Consider the following 18,042-nt stretch of genomic DNA (forward strand, 5'->3'; position numbering starts at 1 on the left):
CAGGGAGTCATGGACTATGTAGTTTTTATACACGACCCTGCTGGATACCACAGAGGCCACAAGAGGGAGCTGCAGGGAGGACCAAAGACTTATTTGTGCCCTATAACCTGGAAGTTCATCAAAGGAAGAGCGACGGGCTTCTGGGGTGAAGAAAAAAACTTTTTACCTGACCCAGAAGTGATACAGGATCACATGGACTTGGGATTGGGAACACGTCCGGGTCAGGGAATATAAAAGGACTGTGGGAGCTCCCAGATGGCGAGCTGAGCTGGGTGGTAGGAAGGCAACGCGTCTGGGAGTTGGAGGATTGATTTATTATTGTTATTGTATTGATTAATGAATAGTGCAGAGTGGAGGGTGCTTAGTGCACATTATTATAATAAAAATAATTATTGTGGCACTTTTACCTGGTGTTTGGCGTGGTACCTGAGGGTTCAAGAGAGTGATACTGCCCCCTACTGCTACTATATATATATATACTAGACATTAAGCCCGTTAAAATAACGGGCGCTAGAACAGTAGTGCATAATCATTAGTAGGAACAGTCTATTAAATGGCAAGGGACCTTGTATGTGACTGTAATATGCGTCACTGTATTGTGTGCCTTTAATTTTCTCTCTCAGTAATACTGGTTTGTATTTCCGTGAAATGCCTGTAATTTTGTCTGACAGTAATACAGAGGAACCTCGGTTCATGAACAGAATTCGTTCCTAAAGTCTGGTCGAAACCCGATTTGGTCGTGAACCGAAGTAATTTCCCCCCATAGGATTGTATGTTAATACAATTAATCCGTTCCATACTGTATGAACTGTATGTAAATATATATTTTTTTAAGTTTTTAAGCACAAATATAGTTAACTATACCATAGAAAGCACAGCGTAATAGTAAACTAAATGTAAAAACATTGAATAACACTAAGAAAACCTTGAACAACAGAGAAAACTAACACTGCAAGAATTTGCGCTATAGCCTTACGACCCGCTCGCTAAAATCTCTTTTTTTAATGAGTTTTAAGCACAGGGGAAAAAAAGGACATTTGAAAAATCTGTAATTTAATAAACAACCAAGAAAAGTAACATTGCAACAATGCATGTGTTTGTGTGTGTGTGTGTGTCTTAAGTGCGCGCCTCTGTGTCTGTGTGTGTGTCGGTCTCTCACCTGTGTGTGTGTGTCTGTCTGTCTGTCGCATGTGCCTGTGTGTGTGTCTCGCGTGTGTGAGTGTGTGACTTGTGTGTGTTTGTGTGTGTGTTTGTGTCTCGTGTGTGTGTGTGACTCGCACGCGCCTGTGTGTGTGTGTGTGTGACTCGCGCGCGCCTGTGTGTGTATCTGTCTCTCTCTCTGCACAGGGAATGCACAGGAAGAGACTGAACACGTGCTGTGTGGCCCCGCGCATGCGCACTTCACCAGAAGACACACACACATGAACACCTGGACGCACACAAGGGTTTTATTAAAGAGGATGATGATATATATATGTGTGTGTGTGTGTGTGTGTGTGTGTCAGTACGTGTCTTCAGACAGAAATTGTTCAAATATTTGGTCTGATTTTGCTGGTGAAGGTTGAAGCGTTGCAGTCATATTCAAAACTACTATTATTAAATGTCTCCCATATATTTGAAATGAAAAACAGATCCAAAGTGATGAGTAGTCTTTGAAAGAATCAGACATTTTAAGCGTGTTTTATATACTTTCATTTTATTAAATTATCTTATAGACATCCTTTATGACTCTAATCCTGTTTCCCATAATGTTTAATATTTTTGCTTTTATTATTCCTGACTCCAATAGTAGAATGGTTAATAAATAATAATAAGAATGGTGACAAGCGGGTGCGCAGATGAATTACTCCACATTATCGTAGAGGACTGTAAACTGTGGGCTGCATGGGAGGGCAGATTACTTTCCATGCATTATCTACTGGAATATCACAGTGTGTTGAACGTCTGTTATTAGAGATTCTGAAGGTCTTCCAATGAAAAATAATTAAATTCAGTGTGTAATCACAGAAATAACAATATGAAATTTCAAAAATTTGTTAATTATCTGTTAGAGGAGGATTGAGCAATGATTCAAAGTTTCATTCAATAAAAGAGATAGTCTTCTGTATTGTTTGGCTCAGTTATAAGGTATCTTATTATTGAGTTGAAAAAATTAAGTATTCCATCTTTGAGTTCTAACACTTCTATGCCATTCATTTCTAAACTGAGATAAGGGTGGCTGGCTGTGTGCTCCCCAGCTTTGTTTCCATTGGGTGGCAGCGCGAGTTTCCTTGAAACTTAGTTTTTACCTCAATCCAGAATACAGTCACTCTCGGGGTCCACAACCAGCAGATCACAGTTAGACAGGCACTAGATAGATAGATAGATAGATAGATATGAAAGGCACTATATGATAGATAGATAGATAGATAGATATGAAAGGCACTATATGATAGATAGATAGATAGATAGATAGATAGATAGATAGATAGATAGATAGATAGATAGATATGAAAGGCACTATATGATAGATAGATAGATGATAGATAGATAGATATGAAAGGCACTATATAATAGATAGATAGATAGATAAATAGATAGATAGATAGATAGATATGAAAGGCACTATATAATAGATAGATAGATAGATAGATAGATAGATAGATAGATAGATAGATAGATGGTATTTATGTCAGACTGGTTGTAGACCTCATTGTTCAGTTATTTTCAGGAGTTCAGTTGGGTTCAAATCCGGGCCTCATCGGCTAACTATTTCCTCACCATTTTACCACCTAATTTTTAATGTGTGGTGAGCATACTGGTGAAAGAATGGCTGCTGTTACATCATCCAGGTGGATGATGTATATTGGTGGTGGTAGTGGAAGTGGCTCCCTACGGTCTATGCAAACTTTTGGAGTAGGTTAGAAAAGTGCTATATAAATATAATTAACTAGCTGTGCTACCCATCTGAGATAGGCTGAAATCTAAATAATCAACATAGACCTTAATGTTACTGTTTGCAATGCACCATCTATGTATTTTGTAGTGCATGCTGTAATAAAATGCATTGCATTTGTCATGCCAAAAGATGGTGCCTCACAAACATTTGTAATAGTAAAATGCATAACTTAAGATACTGTTTGACATGACAAATGCAATGCATATGTCTTTGTTAAATGTTACTTGGTATGGGATTTATAAAAGCAGTGTTAATATCTGTTATATAAGTTGGAATCACAGAGACATTACAGTCAAATGGATACTCATACACAGAACTTATCCTTTTATTAATTAATTAATTAATTAATTAATTAATTAACATGCCATACGACCCTGCACATAATTAAGTGGGATTAGAAAATGGTGTTGTGGTATGGTATTAATGTATGAAATACTCTATATAATAGATAGATAGATAGATAGATAGATAGATAGATAGATAGGGTAATCCTATAGATTATCCACAAACATTCCTTAAACCCCCAGATGGTGCTCTGGCTGGAATTTGCCCCCAGGTTTCTGGATCAACTGCCTTCGAATTCATATTTAGAACATATCTCATAAACCGCTTTGATCTTCCATAGATGAGGCTCGGTGTTCTCGTTGACCACCCCCCAAATATTAAACAGCGGTGTCCAAGCCGCGATTAAAGTTCATGCGCGTGTAACACTTGTTGAAAATGTCACTTGTCTACAGTATTGCGGTGTTTCGCCGTGCACGGCTTTAAGATAATGACGCATTGGTTTAACTGCTTAGCTCACAACGGTGCATTGTGACAGCCAGAGTGTGTATTCCTCCGCTCTTCGTCGTAAATCGTATAAATATTAATATATATATATATATATATATATATATATATATATATATATATATATATATATATATGTGTGTATATACATATTTCTCTCCCTGTCCTTTCATTATATAGCTCTATCGGCTCCTCTGTGCCGCTTGCTGCCTCCTGCACGCGTATTTCGGTTGTTCTCGGCTGCAGGGGCTCAACAGGATGCTGAAGATTGCAAGCGGTGGTTAATGGATAAAAGTGACAAATTAGCCCATGGTGGTCTAATACCCACTAAATCATTAGACACACACGCACACGCAGACACGCATAGCTCGAGAAGCACATTGTGTCGAGTCTCCTTCTATTGTCTTTTTATCTCTTGAATACACCCCTGGACTGCTTATAAAACAGTTAAATCGTATGCAACAGAGGTTTAATAGAGATGCCAGCGAAAGCAATAGATGGCGAGGCGCGTCTGGTGTGAAAACAATCGCTGAGGGACAGATCTGCAAATATTGTTAATTCTTATGGCTTCCACTCTCTGGGGAACGATGGAAAAAAGGAAATGTAGTCGCGGATCTTAGCAGCCGAGGACATTAGCATTAACTGCACACCAAGAGTGAAGGGGTTTTCAGTGAGCTCAGTTAATCCTGCTGTCATTTGCTGTTTAGGCAGCGTTGTAAGTGCAACGAGACTCGAAGAGAGAAAAACGGCAGATCTATGATTGGAATTGAGCTTTTTCTTCGCCAATGCAAAAGGAAATATGCAGCGCAGTTTTGCGTTCTTCTACACCAGCTTTCTGGGGGTGGTTTTAGGCTTAAATTTTCCAAGTAATATAAACATAGGTGAGTAAAAGGCTTCTGATAACGGGGAGCTCTTTGAATTTGCGCTTCGCCTTGCGGTGTCGTTGCCGTTGCCGTGCCGGGTGTGCGCATATTGTTTCCCAGCGCTTGTCTTTGTGCAGAATGCGTGTATAAGTCCAATGTGTTATTTTATTGTTATTTTATGTGATACTTTAGTTCTATGCTTCATCATTTGGACTCGAGTGGAGTGTTAAGATGGGTTGAATAGCACCTGACCCAACAAAGAGATTCATTTTTGTTAATATTTTCTTTTCGTAACAATTTTAAATAACACATCTGAAGAGCTTTCCCGAATTCGCGATCTTTTACGGGAGCGCATTGCCGAAACGAAGCGTCTTGTCTTTTTTTCAGCGATCACCTGTTATGCTCCGCTCCGATTGAGCGCCCGGTTGCTGCATGTGAAAAATATACAAAAAGATACAATAAAGTTCATTTTGTATTTCTTTCAACACGTACCTATTTACAATACAATACAGTGTGTCGAAGAATACTTTGTCTTATCCGATATTCTGAATACTTCCCTTTGTTTCTCGGTTTCGGCTCCAACTGTTGGTTTTCTAGAACGATACCCATTGATGCTCCTAACCTTTTCTATTATTAATTCATATTTCTTATTTTTTTTTCCCCCAGGGGGTTTATTTCCCTCCGATTCCCATGAACATGCAGCATTTCGATTTGCAATGTTTCATCACAAAGAAAACCCCAAACTGCAACCCCAAGTGGATATGGTGGACATCAGCAATAGTTTTGCAATGACATATGCGTGTAAGTATTTTTACCCCAACCTGAGTTAATGGGGGGTGGCGGGTTGTTTGGAGGGGGTTGCGTGTCCTTATGCAGTTGTTGTCGCTGCTGATGTGTTGCGATGGTTTATATACAGTTTTGGATCTAACATATATGCATAACCTGCATTCTGTATTCAACGATTCCGTTAACTTTTTTGGGTGAAATGGCATTGTGATTAGATTTACGAGCCAAGTCTCACACGTACACGTACACGAAGCTTTTTACCGGCCGCCTGATGTAACCAGCCCGATTGTGTTACTGAATTATGTAAATGCCGAGCAGCTGCGAGTTCTCCTAATTGCCAATGGATTTGTACGCAATTTGCTGCTGCTGCTAACAGCTCGTTTATTAGCATAGCTGGGACAAGGTGCTGGTGGCGCGGCTGGCCTCTGCTGCGCGGGCACGTCTGGCGGCCACGCGCCGCCGCGCTTTCCGCTATAGCACCCGGGCTAAATAAAGACTGCGATTATTGCAGTTAGTTCGAGGTAGCAGTTCTGGTCGTCTTCCATGCCTGTTTGCTTTTTTGTCTGGTTGGGATTTTCAGTTAGACTTCTATTTTATTACTCTGGGCACACTGCCAAAAGGCGTTTTTAAATTTTATCTATCTATCTATCTATCTATCTATCTATCTATCTATCTATCTATCTATCTATCTATCTATCTATCTATGTGTGTGTACGTATGATTGTAAAATCGAGACATTTAAAAATGACTAGACAAATCGCGGATGGCATCTAATGGTGCAGTAAAACAAGAACGCGGCCACGTTTCACTGAACTGCTCCATTCGCACTTCGGAATGGTCAGTTTTACATTCCATGTCTTTTTGTATGGCTGTGGTCGGTCACCGGGAGCTACTTATTCGGTGTAAATTGCTCTTCCACCTTATTCAGTTCGAAACAATTCGAGAAAATCTTTCATTATCTTCTTCCAGCTTTATATAAGATAACATTTTAACCTGATTGAATACTCACGCTCAAAGCACTTAAATTGAAGCTCGTGGAAGGTTGGAGCCTGTCAAAGCAGCGGTAATGCAAGGCAGGAACCAGCGCCAGATGAGGCTTTTTATCATTAAAGCACCTTTGACTATGAGAAAAGCCCAATAAAAATCTAATTTATAATGATTTTTATTATTATTTTTATAAGCAGGGACATGTTACAAATAAATAATATCCATATATAGATACATGTGACATGTCACCTACCAAAGTTCCAACTGGAGAAACAAAAGAAACAAAACAAATTGGGTCTCAAATAATGTAAGTTGCCTTATTATTATTATTATTATTATTATTATTATTAAGTCACCTTGAATAAAGGCATTGGCCACATCCATTTTTATTATTATAATTACTATTATTATTGTTGTCACCCTGAATAAAGGCATCAGCCAAATAAGAATTTATCCATCCATCCATTTTCCAACCCACAGAATCCGAACACAGGATCACGGGGGTCTGCTGGAGTCAATCCCAGCCAACACAGGGCACAAGGCAGGAACCAATCTCGGGCAGGGTGCCAACCCACCGCAGGACACACACAAACACACCCACACACCAAGCACACACTAGGGGAAATTTTAGAATCGCTAATCCACCTAACCTGCATGTCTTTGGACTGTGGGAGGAAACACGAGGTGAACATGCAAAGTCCATGCAGGGAGGACCCGGGAAGCGAACCTGGGTCTCCTAACTGTGAGGCAGCAGCTCTACCACTGCACCGCACATAAGAATTTATTATTATTATTATTATTAAGTCACCTTGAATAAAGGCATTGGCCACATCCATTTTTATTATTATAATTACTATTATTATTATTGTTGTCACCCTGAATAAAGGCATCGGCCAAATAAGAATTTATCCATCCATCCATTTTCCAACCCACAGAATCCGAACACAGGGTCACGGGGGTCTGCTGGAGTCAATCCCAGCCAACACAGGGCACAAGGCAGGAAACAAACCCCAAGCAGGGCGTCCAAGATACTGTATAAGATCAGACTTGGAGGCCTTTTCAGTTAGTATGCCACCCTCGGGCAGGGTGCCAACCCACCACAGGACACACACAAACACACCCACACACCAAGCGCACACTAGGGGCAATTTTAGAATCGCCAATCCACCTAACCTGCATGTCTTTGGACTGTGGGAGGAAACCCATGCAGACACGAGGAGAACACGCAAACTCCATGCAGGGAGGACCCGGGAAGCGAACCTGGGTCTCCTAACTGTGAGGCAGCAGCTCTACCACTGCGCCGCACATAAGAATTTATTATTATTATTATTATTATTATTATTATTATTATTATTTACCTAGGATTTTAAAATCAGCTTAATCCAGTTAAGGGTGGCATTTTAGCACAAGGCAGGTAGGTGCCAGTCGACTGTAGGACCAATTCTTACACACGTCACCGCACCATTTAGCCTAACCTGCACATCCTTAGAAATGTCTGTTCGTGGAGGACTTAAAAGTTTTAGAGAACAAATAATCAGAGATGGGATTTGAGCCCAGGACTCCGAATCTATAAAGCAGCAGCTCTGATCACTCAACTATCTTGCCACATTTGCTCCTGCAAATAACAGTAGCTAACATTCTCAAGTGTACTTAATACCAGTTAAGGCTCATCACTTTTGTAGCACAAGGCAGGTGACAGTCCACTGGAAAGTCTTTCTATCATTAAGTGCTTGTAGGTTGGGGAATGTGCTATATAAATAAGATACATTATTATTATTATTACTTTCTCCTGTAAATAGTGATACCTAACATTCTGAAATATGCTTATTCCAGTTAAGGGTTGTTTCTTTGTTACAAGATGGGTGCCAGTCCGCTGTAGAGCTGCCTAATGAACACACGCACACACACACGCATACAAGATTCAAGAGTATTTATTGTCATTTCATCGATATACGGTAGTGCAGCATACAGTGAAACGAAACAACGTTCCTCCAGGACTGTGGTGCTACATAGAACACAGGACAATGAAGAATCCACGACACATAACATTAAGACACGTAATATATAACAAGGTGCATGTGAGACAAATGTGCAACCATGTACAACATTGCAGAACAGAACACAAATATCAGATATCAGATCGGTCCATGAGTGTCCGGGAATCTGACTGCTTGGGGGAAAAAATCTGTTACACATTCTGGTGGTGAGGGCCCGAATGCTTCAGTACCTTTTTCCCCAATAATAGGAGTGTAAACAGTGAGTGTGAATGAACGATTAAACGAACGACTGAGTATCCAGTTGAGAGCAGTGGTCTGCTGCAGAGGTTCATGATCTCACCATGGAATCATTTACAATGTTGGTGGCTTTCCGGATGCAGCGTTTGGTGTAAATGTCCATGATGGAAGGAAGAGAGACACACACCAGTCAGTCCAACCTGCACATCTTTAGAAATGCTAAAGGGGGGTGGGAGGTGTTTGGGGGGTGTGCTGGGTGAATCACGGAGACACAGAAAGAACATGCAGACTGTATGAGAACAACAACCAGACATGGGATTTGAACCCAGGATCAATGAGACTGCAGCACTGGCCACTGCTTCTAAAACTATCATTTTTATTTTATTTAATGCTGAAGCCATTCATTTGTGCCTCTAAAAATAAAGACACTTCATAAGTTTTCCTTTCAGGATTCTCCCGGTTTTTAGCAATCTGCTAAGGATTAATTTACTTTTAATTGAAAAAGAGCACTGGAGTGATTTTGTGTGGTCGACCGCCCAAGTAACGTGAATACTTCCGGTTAATTGCCACCTTTTTTTGTGTCTTTCTCAGCCTGGTGGCACTGCGTTTAGCACTACTGCTTCACAGCCTCAATCTGAACTCAATGTAGAATCTGCATGTTCTCTCTGTGTTGGTGTGGATTTTTCTCCTTTTTTCCTTTTTTTTTTCTTTCCTTTTTTTATTCTTCTCTTCTCTGGTATAAGTATGGCTCTCTTTTTCTTTCCAAACACAACAGAAGTCCGGTTTTTAAAACAAGTGGAATGCATTTTCGCTGCTGTTGCGGCTCAGTGCACCCACTTTCGCCGATGGCTGTTGTGTTCGAGTGCCACTCTTGTAAGTGATCTGCCATCCAGACCTGCAGGGCATTCTCTGTTCTTGTTTGTTTCTCCAGGATTTACACTTCGGATTGTGGATTTTGGTATTTTATTGAGGGTAACCTGTTACCCCCCACCCCATTCCTAATAATTTGTTTAGTGAGTGCACAGCTTTTGCGATAAAATGGTATGGTGGTCTGATTTTAGGGGTCTGTTCACAGCAGGGGCAGAGCCAGGAATAGATTTTAGGGTGGGTATGGGTAAAAAAAAAAAATGGGTGTTCTAGTTTTTAGGGTGATATGTAAGGGCAGTTTTCCAAAAAATATGTCTATTCATAGTGTGGTACAAAAATACTCAATTAAATAACTTAAGGTTCTGTTAACTGCCTAATGATAATCAGCTTACATGTACACTGTAGCACCATTTTATTTATTTATTTGTTTGTTTGTTTGTTGAAGATTCAGTAAGCAATTACAATTTGACATACCACATCCTTACCAAAGGAGTCAGTCAGTCATTTTCCAACCTGCTATATCCTAGCTACAGGGTCACGGGGGTCTGCCGGAGCCAATTCCAGCCAACACAGGGCACAAGGCAGGAACAAACCCCCAGGCCGGGCGCCAGCCCACCACAGCCAAAGATAGATAATTTAACAAATACCCAATCAATTACAACATTCAATGGAAAACGTCATATACGGTGAACTGATTGGCTGAGCCTACGGCCAATTAGGGTGGACCTGGTCCCGGCTGGGCCCACCCTTCCCTACGTCACCGGTAGACAGTCATGTTGTTTCTTCCATCCATTTTGGGGTCCATTTCCACCTTAGAAACAGTTGGGACTTACAGAAAAGTCTTCAAAAAATTTAAAACGTTCAAGCGATGCTCCTCTCCTTGTAATGAGATATCCTTGTGTTGATTTTTGCTGCTTTTCTGTTAATCATTATATTGCATGGCATTTTAATAATTATTTCATTTAGTATGCAAATGTCTACAAAATATTCCAATTTGAATTGCCTTACACTATATATATATATATATATATATATATATATATATATATATATATATATATATATATATATATATATATATATTTATTTATTGTGAGGGATGCCAGTGTCCTTACCCGGCTGGGACACCCTTAGGATGGGGAGACAGCTTGCATTAGTGCTTTGTCTCCTCCGGGACACTAGATGGCACCGGCTCAGATTCCCACATGGGTGCCCACAGGGCCTGCTGGGTATTGTAGTCCTGTTGGGTCCTATGGGAGCCACCAGGGGGAGCTGCAGGATTGAGGAGTCCCTACATTATGGGGTTTCTACCTCGTCCAGAAGTGCTGACAGACTGTGTGTGTGTGGAAGATCGGGAGCACTTCCAGTGGGCTAAAATAAAAGGAACTGCCTCCCTCACATCATCGAGTCAGAGTCGAGTGGAAGGTGGATGAAGCTGGCGAGGAGGTGTGCAGGAGGCAGTGAGAGACCAAGAGAAGGAAGGCAAAGAGTGTGTTTATTGTGCTCTTCAGTGCTTATTGCACATATGTGTGGCTGTGGTGGTGGCAAACACTTCTTGAGAAGAGTTTTCCCCATTTAAAGACTCTTTTGGCTTTCACATTGAGTCCGTGCCTGTTTGCGCTGAGTGTTTGGGGAAGCTGGAGCGCCCCCTGGTGTACACAACATATACCTGCTTTCTGGTTGGTGGGCTGTATTGTTTATTTGAGCAATATCTCTGGAGCTGGAGGTGTATTTTACTGTACCTGGAGGCTTTTAGACTGTCCATGTGTGATACTAAGTTTTTGGCAGCATGGTGGTCTGGTGGTTATAGTAGTTGTCACAAAACTGCTCACACTTGGCTTCTTATGGCAGCTCGATTACTGTCTGTATGGGGTTTACGTGTTCTCTGCTCTGATGAGTATCTGCCAGAAGCTCCCATCACATTCTCTCCAATTCCCAAGATTTTCACTTTGGGTTACTTGAGTTGTTGTCACAGATTTTAGTGACTCATCCTGTGATTCACTGGTGTCCCCTGCCTAATGTTCGCTGTGTAGAGAATGGACAGGTGTGTGTAAGGAATGAACGAATAAACGAACGACTGAGTATCCAGTTGAGAGCAATGGTCTGCTGCAGAGGTTCATGATCTCGCCATGGAATCAACTGCCTCTGCTTCTTCTCTCTTTGTCTTTGATGCTTTTCTGTGAGTCCTCACATTCCTCCCGCATCCCAAAGATGCGCTCGTTAAGCTGATTGATGATTCAAAACTGATTCTCTTGGAATGGTGGCGTGTTAAGTTTGCCCAGGAATGGACTGGCGCGCTGCCCACAGCTCTGCAGGTTACCGTGCTGTGCCCAAAGCTGTTCGGGCAGACCCTGCACTACTGCGACTGTAAGAAGGGGGGTGAAAAAGTGGAATCGGCCGACAGTCACGGCGAGTCTGTGAACTCCTTACACCCTGCTGTCCTTTGATGTGCGCAGCTCAAATGAAAACCAGTACATCTAAATGAGCAAATGCCGTAAATCAGGAACTCTTGTGAAGTGCCTTACTGTGAGCGCGTCCTAGAAAGTTAAGTTGTTTGTCTTTATAATAGTTTCTGGGTCTCTGGTCCTTCCTAGAGTTTATACAGAGCCTTACTGTCCATCAATTACAGAGTCTTTCATGCTTTTATCAATTATATGGTGCCTTTCACACCATCATCTCTATTATTATACAGTGGATTTTAATCCGTCTGCCTGCGTCTTTTAATTATCTAATGCTTACCTCTGTCTCTAAGCTTCCATACCTCTGTCTCTGTTATTTGTATTGTACCTGTCATGGGGACATCCCTATTCTTAATTCTATAGTGCCTTTCATACCTCTGTCTCTGTTAGTTATTTAGCACCTTTTGATCCATCTGTCTTTTAGATAGATAGATAGATAGATACTTTATTAATCCCAAGGGGGAAATTCACATATTTTATAAATATGTAATGCCTCTCTTACCTCTACTCCCATCAATTGCATAGTATATGTGTTTATCTCTCTGTTAATTATATAGCATCCTTCATTAGATTAGCTAGATATACTTTATTTGTAACCAAGGGGGAATTAAAACTTTATAGAAAAAATACTATATTTAAATAATATTTAGATTATATTTCTAATATAATAATAATAAACAAACAACAACAGCCAAACACACATAAGTAAGTTCCTTCCAAGCTTGCCTGGTTCATACGCCTGTCTCTATTAATTATATATTACCTGTTATGAGCCTTTTTCTAGCTCTTGACCATATAGTGCCTTTCATACCTATGCCTTTATTAATTACATTGTACTTGTCATGAGCCTGTCTCTGTCTCTTAATTTTATAGTGCCTCTCATACCGATGTCTCTATTAATTATATATTACTTTTCTTGAGCCTATTTCTATCTCTTGACCATATAGTGCCTTTGATACCTCTGTCTTTATTCATTATATCGTACCTGTCATTATCTAATCTCTTTCTCTTAATTTTATAGTGCCTTTCAAACCTCTGTCTCTAATAATTATATTATACCTGTCATGAGCCTGTTTCTGTATTTTAAGTATATCTCTATTAATTATATATTACCTGTCTTGAACCTATTTCTATCTCTTGATCATATAGTGCCTTTCATACCTTGGTTTCTATTAATTATATTGAACCTTTCAGGTGCCTGTCTCTGTCTCTTAATTCTGCAGTGCCTTTCATATTGTCTTCTATTAATGACATAGTATCTTTCATCTATGTTTTATCAGTATTAATTATATTGTATCTTTCATCTTCTGTCTCTTAATATTATAGTGCCTCCCTCATATTCATTTCTTAACTAGTTGTGCTAGCTGTTTAAGATAGATTGAAACCTAAGTAATCAACATGGACTTGAACATACAATGCATATGTCTCTCTTTTATGACATTGGCTATGGGCTTCGTAAAAGCAGTGTTAATGATTATAATGCTCTTCTATTGGAATGAAAAATGTATTGCATTTTATTACTAAAAGTGCTTGTTATGCACCATCTGTTGGAATAAGAAACACAATGCACATGTCTCTGTTATATGCCATTTGGTATGACATTCATAAAAGCAGTGTTAACCTTTGTGGTGTGGCATTTGTTGGAATGACAAAGGCAATGCATATGTCTCTGTTATATGCCATTTGGTATGGGATTTGTAAAAGCAGTGCTAATTTTTGTGATGCGGCATTTGTTGGAATGACAAAGGCAATGTATTTGTCTCTGTTATATGCAATTTGGTATTGGATTTGTTGGAATAAGAAAGGCAACGCATATCTCTTTGTTATAAAAGTAGTGTTAATTTTTATGATGTGCCATCTGTTGGAATGATAAAAGACATGCATATGTCTCTATTATATGTCATTTGGTGTGGACTTCATAGAAGCAGATTTAATGATTGCAATGCACCATATGTTGAAATGAAAATTGCATTGTATCACAAAAATTTTTTTTATGAACCATCTGTTGGAATGACAAAGGCAATGCATATGTCTCTGTTATATGCCATTTGGTATGGGATTTGTAAAAGCAGTGTTAATTTTTGTGATGCGGCATTTGTTGGAATGACAAAGGCAATGTATTTGTCTCTGTTATATGCAATTTGGTATTGGATTAGTAAAAGTAGTGTTGTTTTGTGATGTAGCATTTGTTGGAATAAGAAAGGCAACGCATATCTCTTTGTTATATGCGTTATATCCTATTTGGTATAGCAGCAGTGTTAATTTTTATGATGTGCCATCTGTTGGAATGATAAAAGACATGCATATGTCTCTATTATATGTCATTTGGTGTGGACTTCATAGAAGCAGATTTAATGATTGCAATGCACCATATGTTGAAATGAAAATTGCATTGTATCACAAAATTTTTTTTTATGAACCATCTGTTGGAATGACAAAGGAAATGCATATGTCTCTGTTATATGCTATTTGGTATAGCATTTATAAAAGCAGTGTCAATGTTTGTGATGTGCCATCTGCTGGAAAGACAGAGATATAGCAAGTGGATGAGGACAAAGAGAGACACACAGACACTTATCCTTTTATTATGATGGATCATATACTGCCTTTCCTACCTCTATCTCTATTAGTTATCTAGTATCTTTCTATTTCTCTTAATTATATTGTGCCTTTCATATCTATGTATTATACATGACTTTTAAGTTTTTCGGTTTTTCCATTATAGATCTTGTGAGATATACTTGAAAAGAAAGCTATTATGTGGCAGTAATATAAAAATGAATGGCACGCGTGCATCAGCTGCATGTTCAGGTGTGTTTGTATGATGCTATACGTGCTACAACAACAACATTTATTTCTATAGCACATTTTCATACAAAAATATGTAGCTCAAAGTGCTTTACATAATGAAGAATAGAAGAATAAAAGACACAGTAAGAAAATAAAATAAGTCAGCATTAATTAACATAGAATAAGAGTAAGGTCCGATGGCCAGAGTGGTCAGAAAAAACAAAAACAAAAAAAAAACTCCAGACGGCTGGAGAAAAAAATAAAATCTGTAGGGATTCCAGACCATTAGACCGCCAAGTCCCTCTGGGCATTCTACCTAACATAAATGAAACAGTCCTCTTTGGATTTAGGGTTCTCACGGAAGGACTTGATGATGATGGTCACGTAGACTTCTACGATGTTCTGAACAAGAACTTTAACCTGAAATGTGCACAACTCAAGAAACTTCATGTCAGACTTTAAGTGTCTTCTTCTTTTGGTATTAAAGATGTGAATTTTATTCTGAAACCACGGGGTTCTTCTTTTTTTTTTTTTTTTAAATCTTATTTTAAATGGATATCAAATAGATTGTCTCAAATAGTTCCCATTGTTCCTACTCATCCAAACTTGGTGCAGATGTACTGAGATGGGCTGCTCCTTCCAAGTCGGGTTTTGTCCCTCAGCGACCATCCATTAGTTAAAGTTAGTTTGAGGCGGTTGGGTTATGTTATGAACTTGTGATCTTTGAGTGAACAGGATATGATAGTGCAAATGTGTAATGAAACAGGAGGACAGGGCAGCATTTAGGTCACCGGGTTCAGTTCCTGGCCTTCTGATTCGCTAGATGGAGTGTCTCTCCCAGGGATTGAGCTCTGGTTTTCTTCCTTCATCTCAGCACCCTTGGCCTGGTTTCCTTTTTATTTATTTTGTTGTAGAATGTAAAATATGAGATATCAGACAGATGAGGCTCCCTCCGGTTTTCAAGGTCCAAAACACCCACGTGGTCTCTTATTCTTCGTCACACTTAACTTGTAGATGAGCATTCATTGGTTGTCAGCTCTCATGCACACACAAGCCTGCACCTACAGCTACAGAGAAAACCAAACCTATGAAGGGGCGAAACATGGACTCGGTGGAGCGAGTCACTGGCAATGTCACAATAGGTGACCAACTTGACAAGGGCCCGTTGTCAACCGCCTGCAATTTGCTAATGTAACAGGCACAGCCGCATGTTTTTTCTAAAATTCAATACCATGCTGGCTGACGGCGCCAGAGCAGTAGAAAGGGTTATTGGGTACGGTGTGTTCAGACGCACCCTCGACCCGGTTTCCTTTTTATTTATGTTGTTGTAGAATGTTAAACATGAGATATCAGACAGATGAGGCTCCCTCCAGTTTTCAAGGTCCAAAACACCCACGTGGTCTCTTAATCTTCATCGCTCTGAAAATTTAGATGTGCATTCATTGGTTGTCAGCTCTCATGCATACACAAGCCTACACTTACAAGTACAGAAGATAATCAAACCTTTATGAGAGGACGAGACATGGACTCGTGGAGGGAGGCGCTGGGAATATCACATCAGGTGACCACCTTGACAGGTGCCCACCATCGACTGCCCACGATTCACTAATATATAAGGGACAGCCACACGCTTTTATCTAAAAGCCAATAGCTGCCTGACGGAGCCGGAGCTGTACAAAGGGTTATAAGGTATGGTGTGTTCAGCCGCACCCTCGGCCTGGTTTGCTGTTTATTTATTTTGTTGTAGAATGTAAAGCACGTGACATCAGACCGATGATCCTCCCTCAGGTTTTCAAGGTCCAAAACACCCGCGTTGGTCCTCATTCTTCATCGCATTGAGCTTCTGGATGAGCATTCATGGGTCGTCCGCTCTCATTCACACACAAGTCTGCGCCTACAACTACAGAAAATAATCAAATCTTTATAAGGAGATGAGACGTGGAGTCGGTGGAGCGAGTAGCTGGGAATGTCACAATACAGGGTGGTCCAGATCTAATTATGCAGATCCAGATCATCTGAATGACTTTGATGTATGCGGGGACGATTCCAGTTCGGCGCAAAGACGATTCTTCATGTCGTCAGTTCGCACACTTCTCGATGGTCCGGGATTTTTCGGGTGATTTTCTGTGTAATAAACTTAATAAGTTATAGCGTGATGAAAATTGCATAATTAGATCTGGACCACCCTGTAGGTGACCGACTTGACGGGAGCCCACCATCGACTGCCCATGATTCGCTAATATAATAGGGACAACCAGACATGTTTTTCTAAAAGCCAATAGCTGCCTGACAGAGCCGGAGCTGTACTAAGAGTTATTGGGTACGGTGTGTTCAGACGCACCCTTGGCCTGGTTTCCTTTCTATTTATGTTGTTGTAGAATGTTAAACACGAGACATCAGACAGATTAGCCTCCTTTCAGTTTTCAAGGTCCAAAACATCCACATGGTCTCTTATTCTTCATCGCATTGAACTTCTGGATGAGCATTCATTGGTGGTCAGCTCTCATTCACACACACAAGTCTGTGCCTACAACTACAGAAAATAATCAAACTTTTATGAGGGAGCGAGATGTGGACTCGGCGGAGCGAGGCGCTGGGAATGTCACAATAGGTGACCGACTTGACGGAAGCCCACCGCCGACCACCTCTGATTCACTAACGTAACAGGTGTCTGAAATGCTAAGTTTAGTTATTTGGAGCTTCACAAAATCCTGATATCATTCATTACATTACGTAGGGCTTCCTGTTGTGTTTCCCAACTCCGTTTATTGTGTTAATGTTACGTCGTCAGTGTGAGCCTCTCCCGGTGTTCGTTGTGTTACTGTGAGTGAAGGTAAGCACGCTGCTATTCTCTGTATAGTATATAGTTCATTATTTTAAATCGCTTGTGTTACATTTTTTGTACATGACAGTAATAGTGATATGATCTTCGTAGTGGACGGTTTTGAAAGTTTTTCTGTTAATTTGGGTTACATGTTAGTTAATGTGAGCGTTCAATGGCCTTTCTACGTGTTTTTTCGTGACTGGGAGGAATTGCAGCGCTTTAACACGCCATTACTTTTTATGTTCTCCGCTTTAACATTTCCGGTGTGTTATTTATTTATTCATTTTTTTTGGTATTTGCTTACTGAGCGGTGCATGAATATGTATGTTGTAATTTAGCATCACAGCCCCAGTGTTCGTTGTGTTACTGTGAGAGGAGAAGACATTCCAACGCGTTAACAGTCAACGACAACAACAGCAACATTTATTTCTAGAGCACGTTTTCATACAAATGGTGCAGCTCAAGGTGCTTTACAAGATGAAGAAAGAAAAGAAAAAGATTAGGC

The 18,042-nt window shown here is 40.1% G+C and overlaps 1 protein-coding gene across 4 annotated transcripts in view; it reads left to right on the forward strand.

The window, feature by feature from the left end:
- The first annotated feature begins 4,006 nt into the window (after window positions 1–4,006).
- The window catches only part of gria1a (glutamate receptor, ionotropic, AMPA 1a), a 396,095-nt gene continuing 382,059 nt past the window's right edge, over window positions 4,007–18,042 (forward strand). Inside the window, exons 1-2 of one of the 4 annotated variants that reach the window (XM_039775539.1) lie at window positions 4,007–4,608; window positions 5,257–5,391. In XM_039775539.1, coding sequence (XP_039631473.1) covers window positions 4,527–4,608; window positions 5,257–5,391 — 217 coding nt within the window. In that variant the 5' untranslated portion in view covers window positions 4,007–4,526. The remainder of the gene's footprint in view (window positions 4,609–5,256; window positions 5,392–18,042) is intronic. The other 3 variants (XM_039775541.1, XM_039775538.1, XM_039775540.1) reach the window with 3 other exon arrangements.

The sequence above is a fragment of the Polypterus senegalus genome, chromosome 13 (genome assembly GCF_016835505.1).
Source record: "Polypterus senegalus isolate Bchr_013 chromosome 13, ASM1683550v1, whole genome shotgun sequence".
Lineage (NCBI taxonomy): Eukaryota > Metazoa > Chordata > Cladistia > Polypteriformes > Polypteridae > Polypterus > Polypterus senegalus.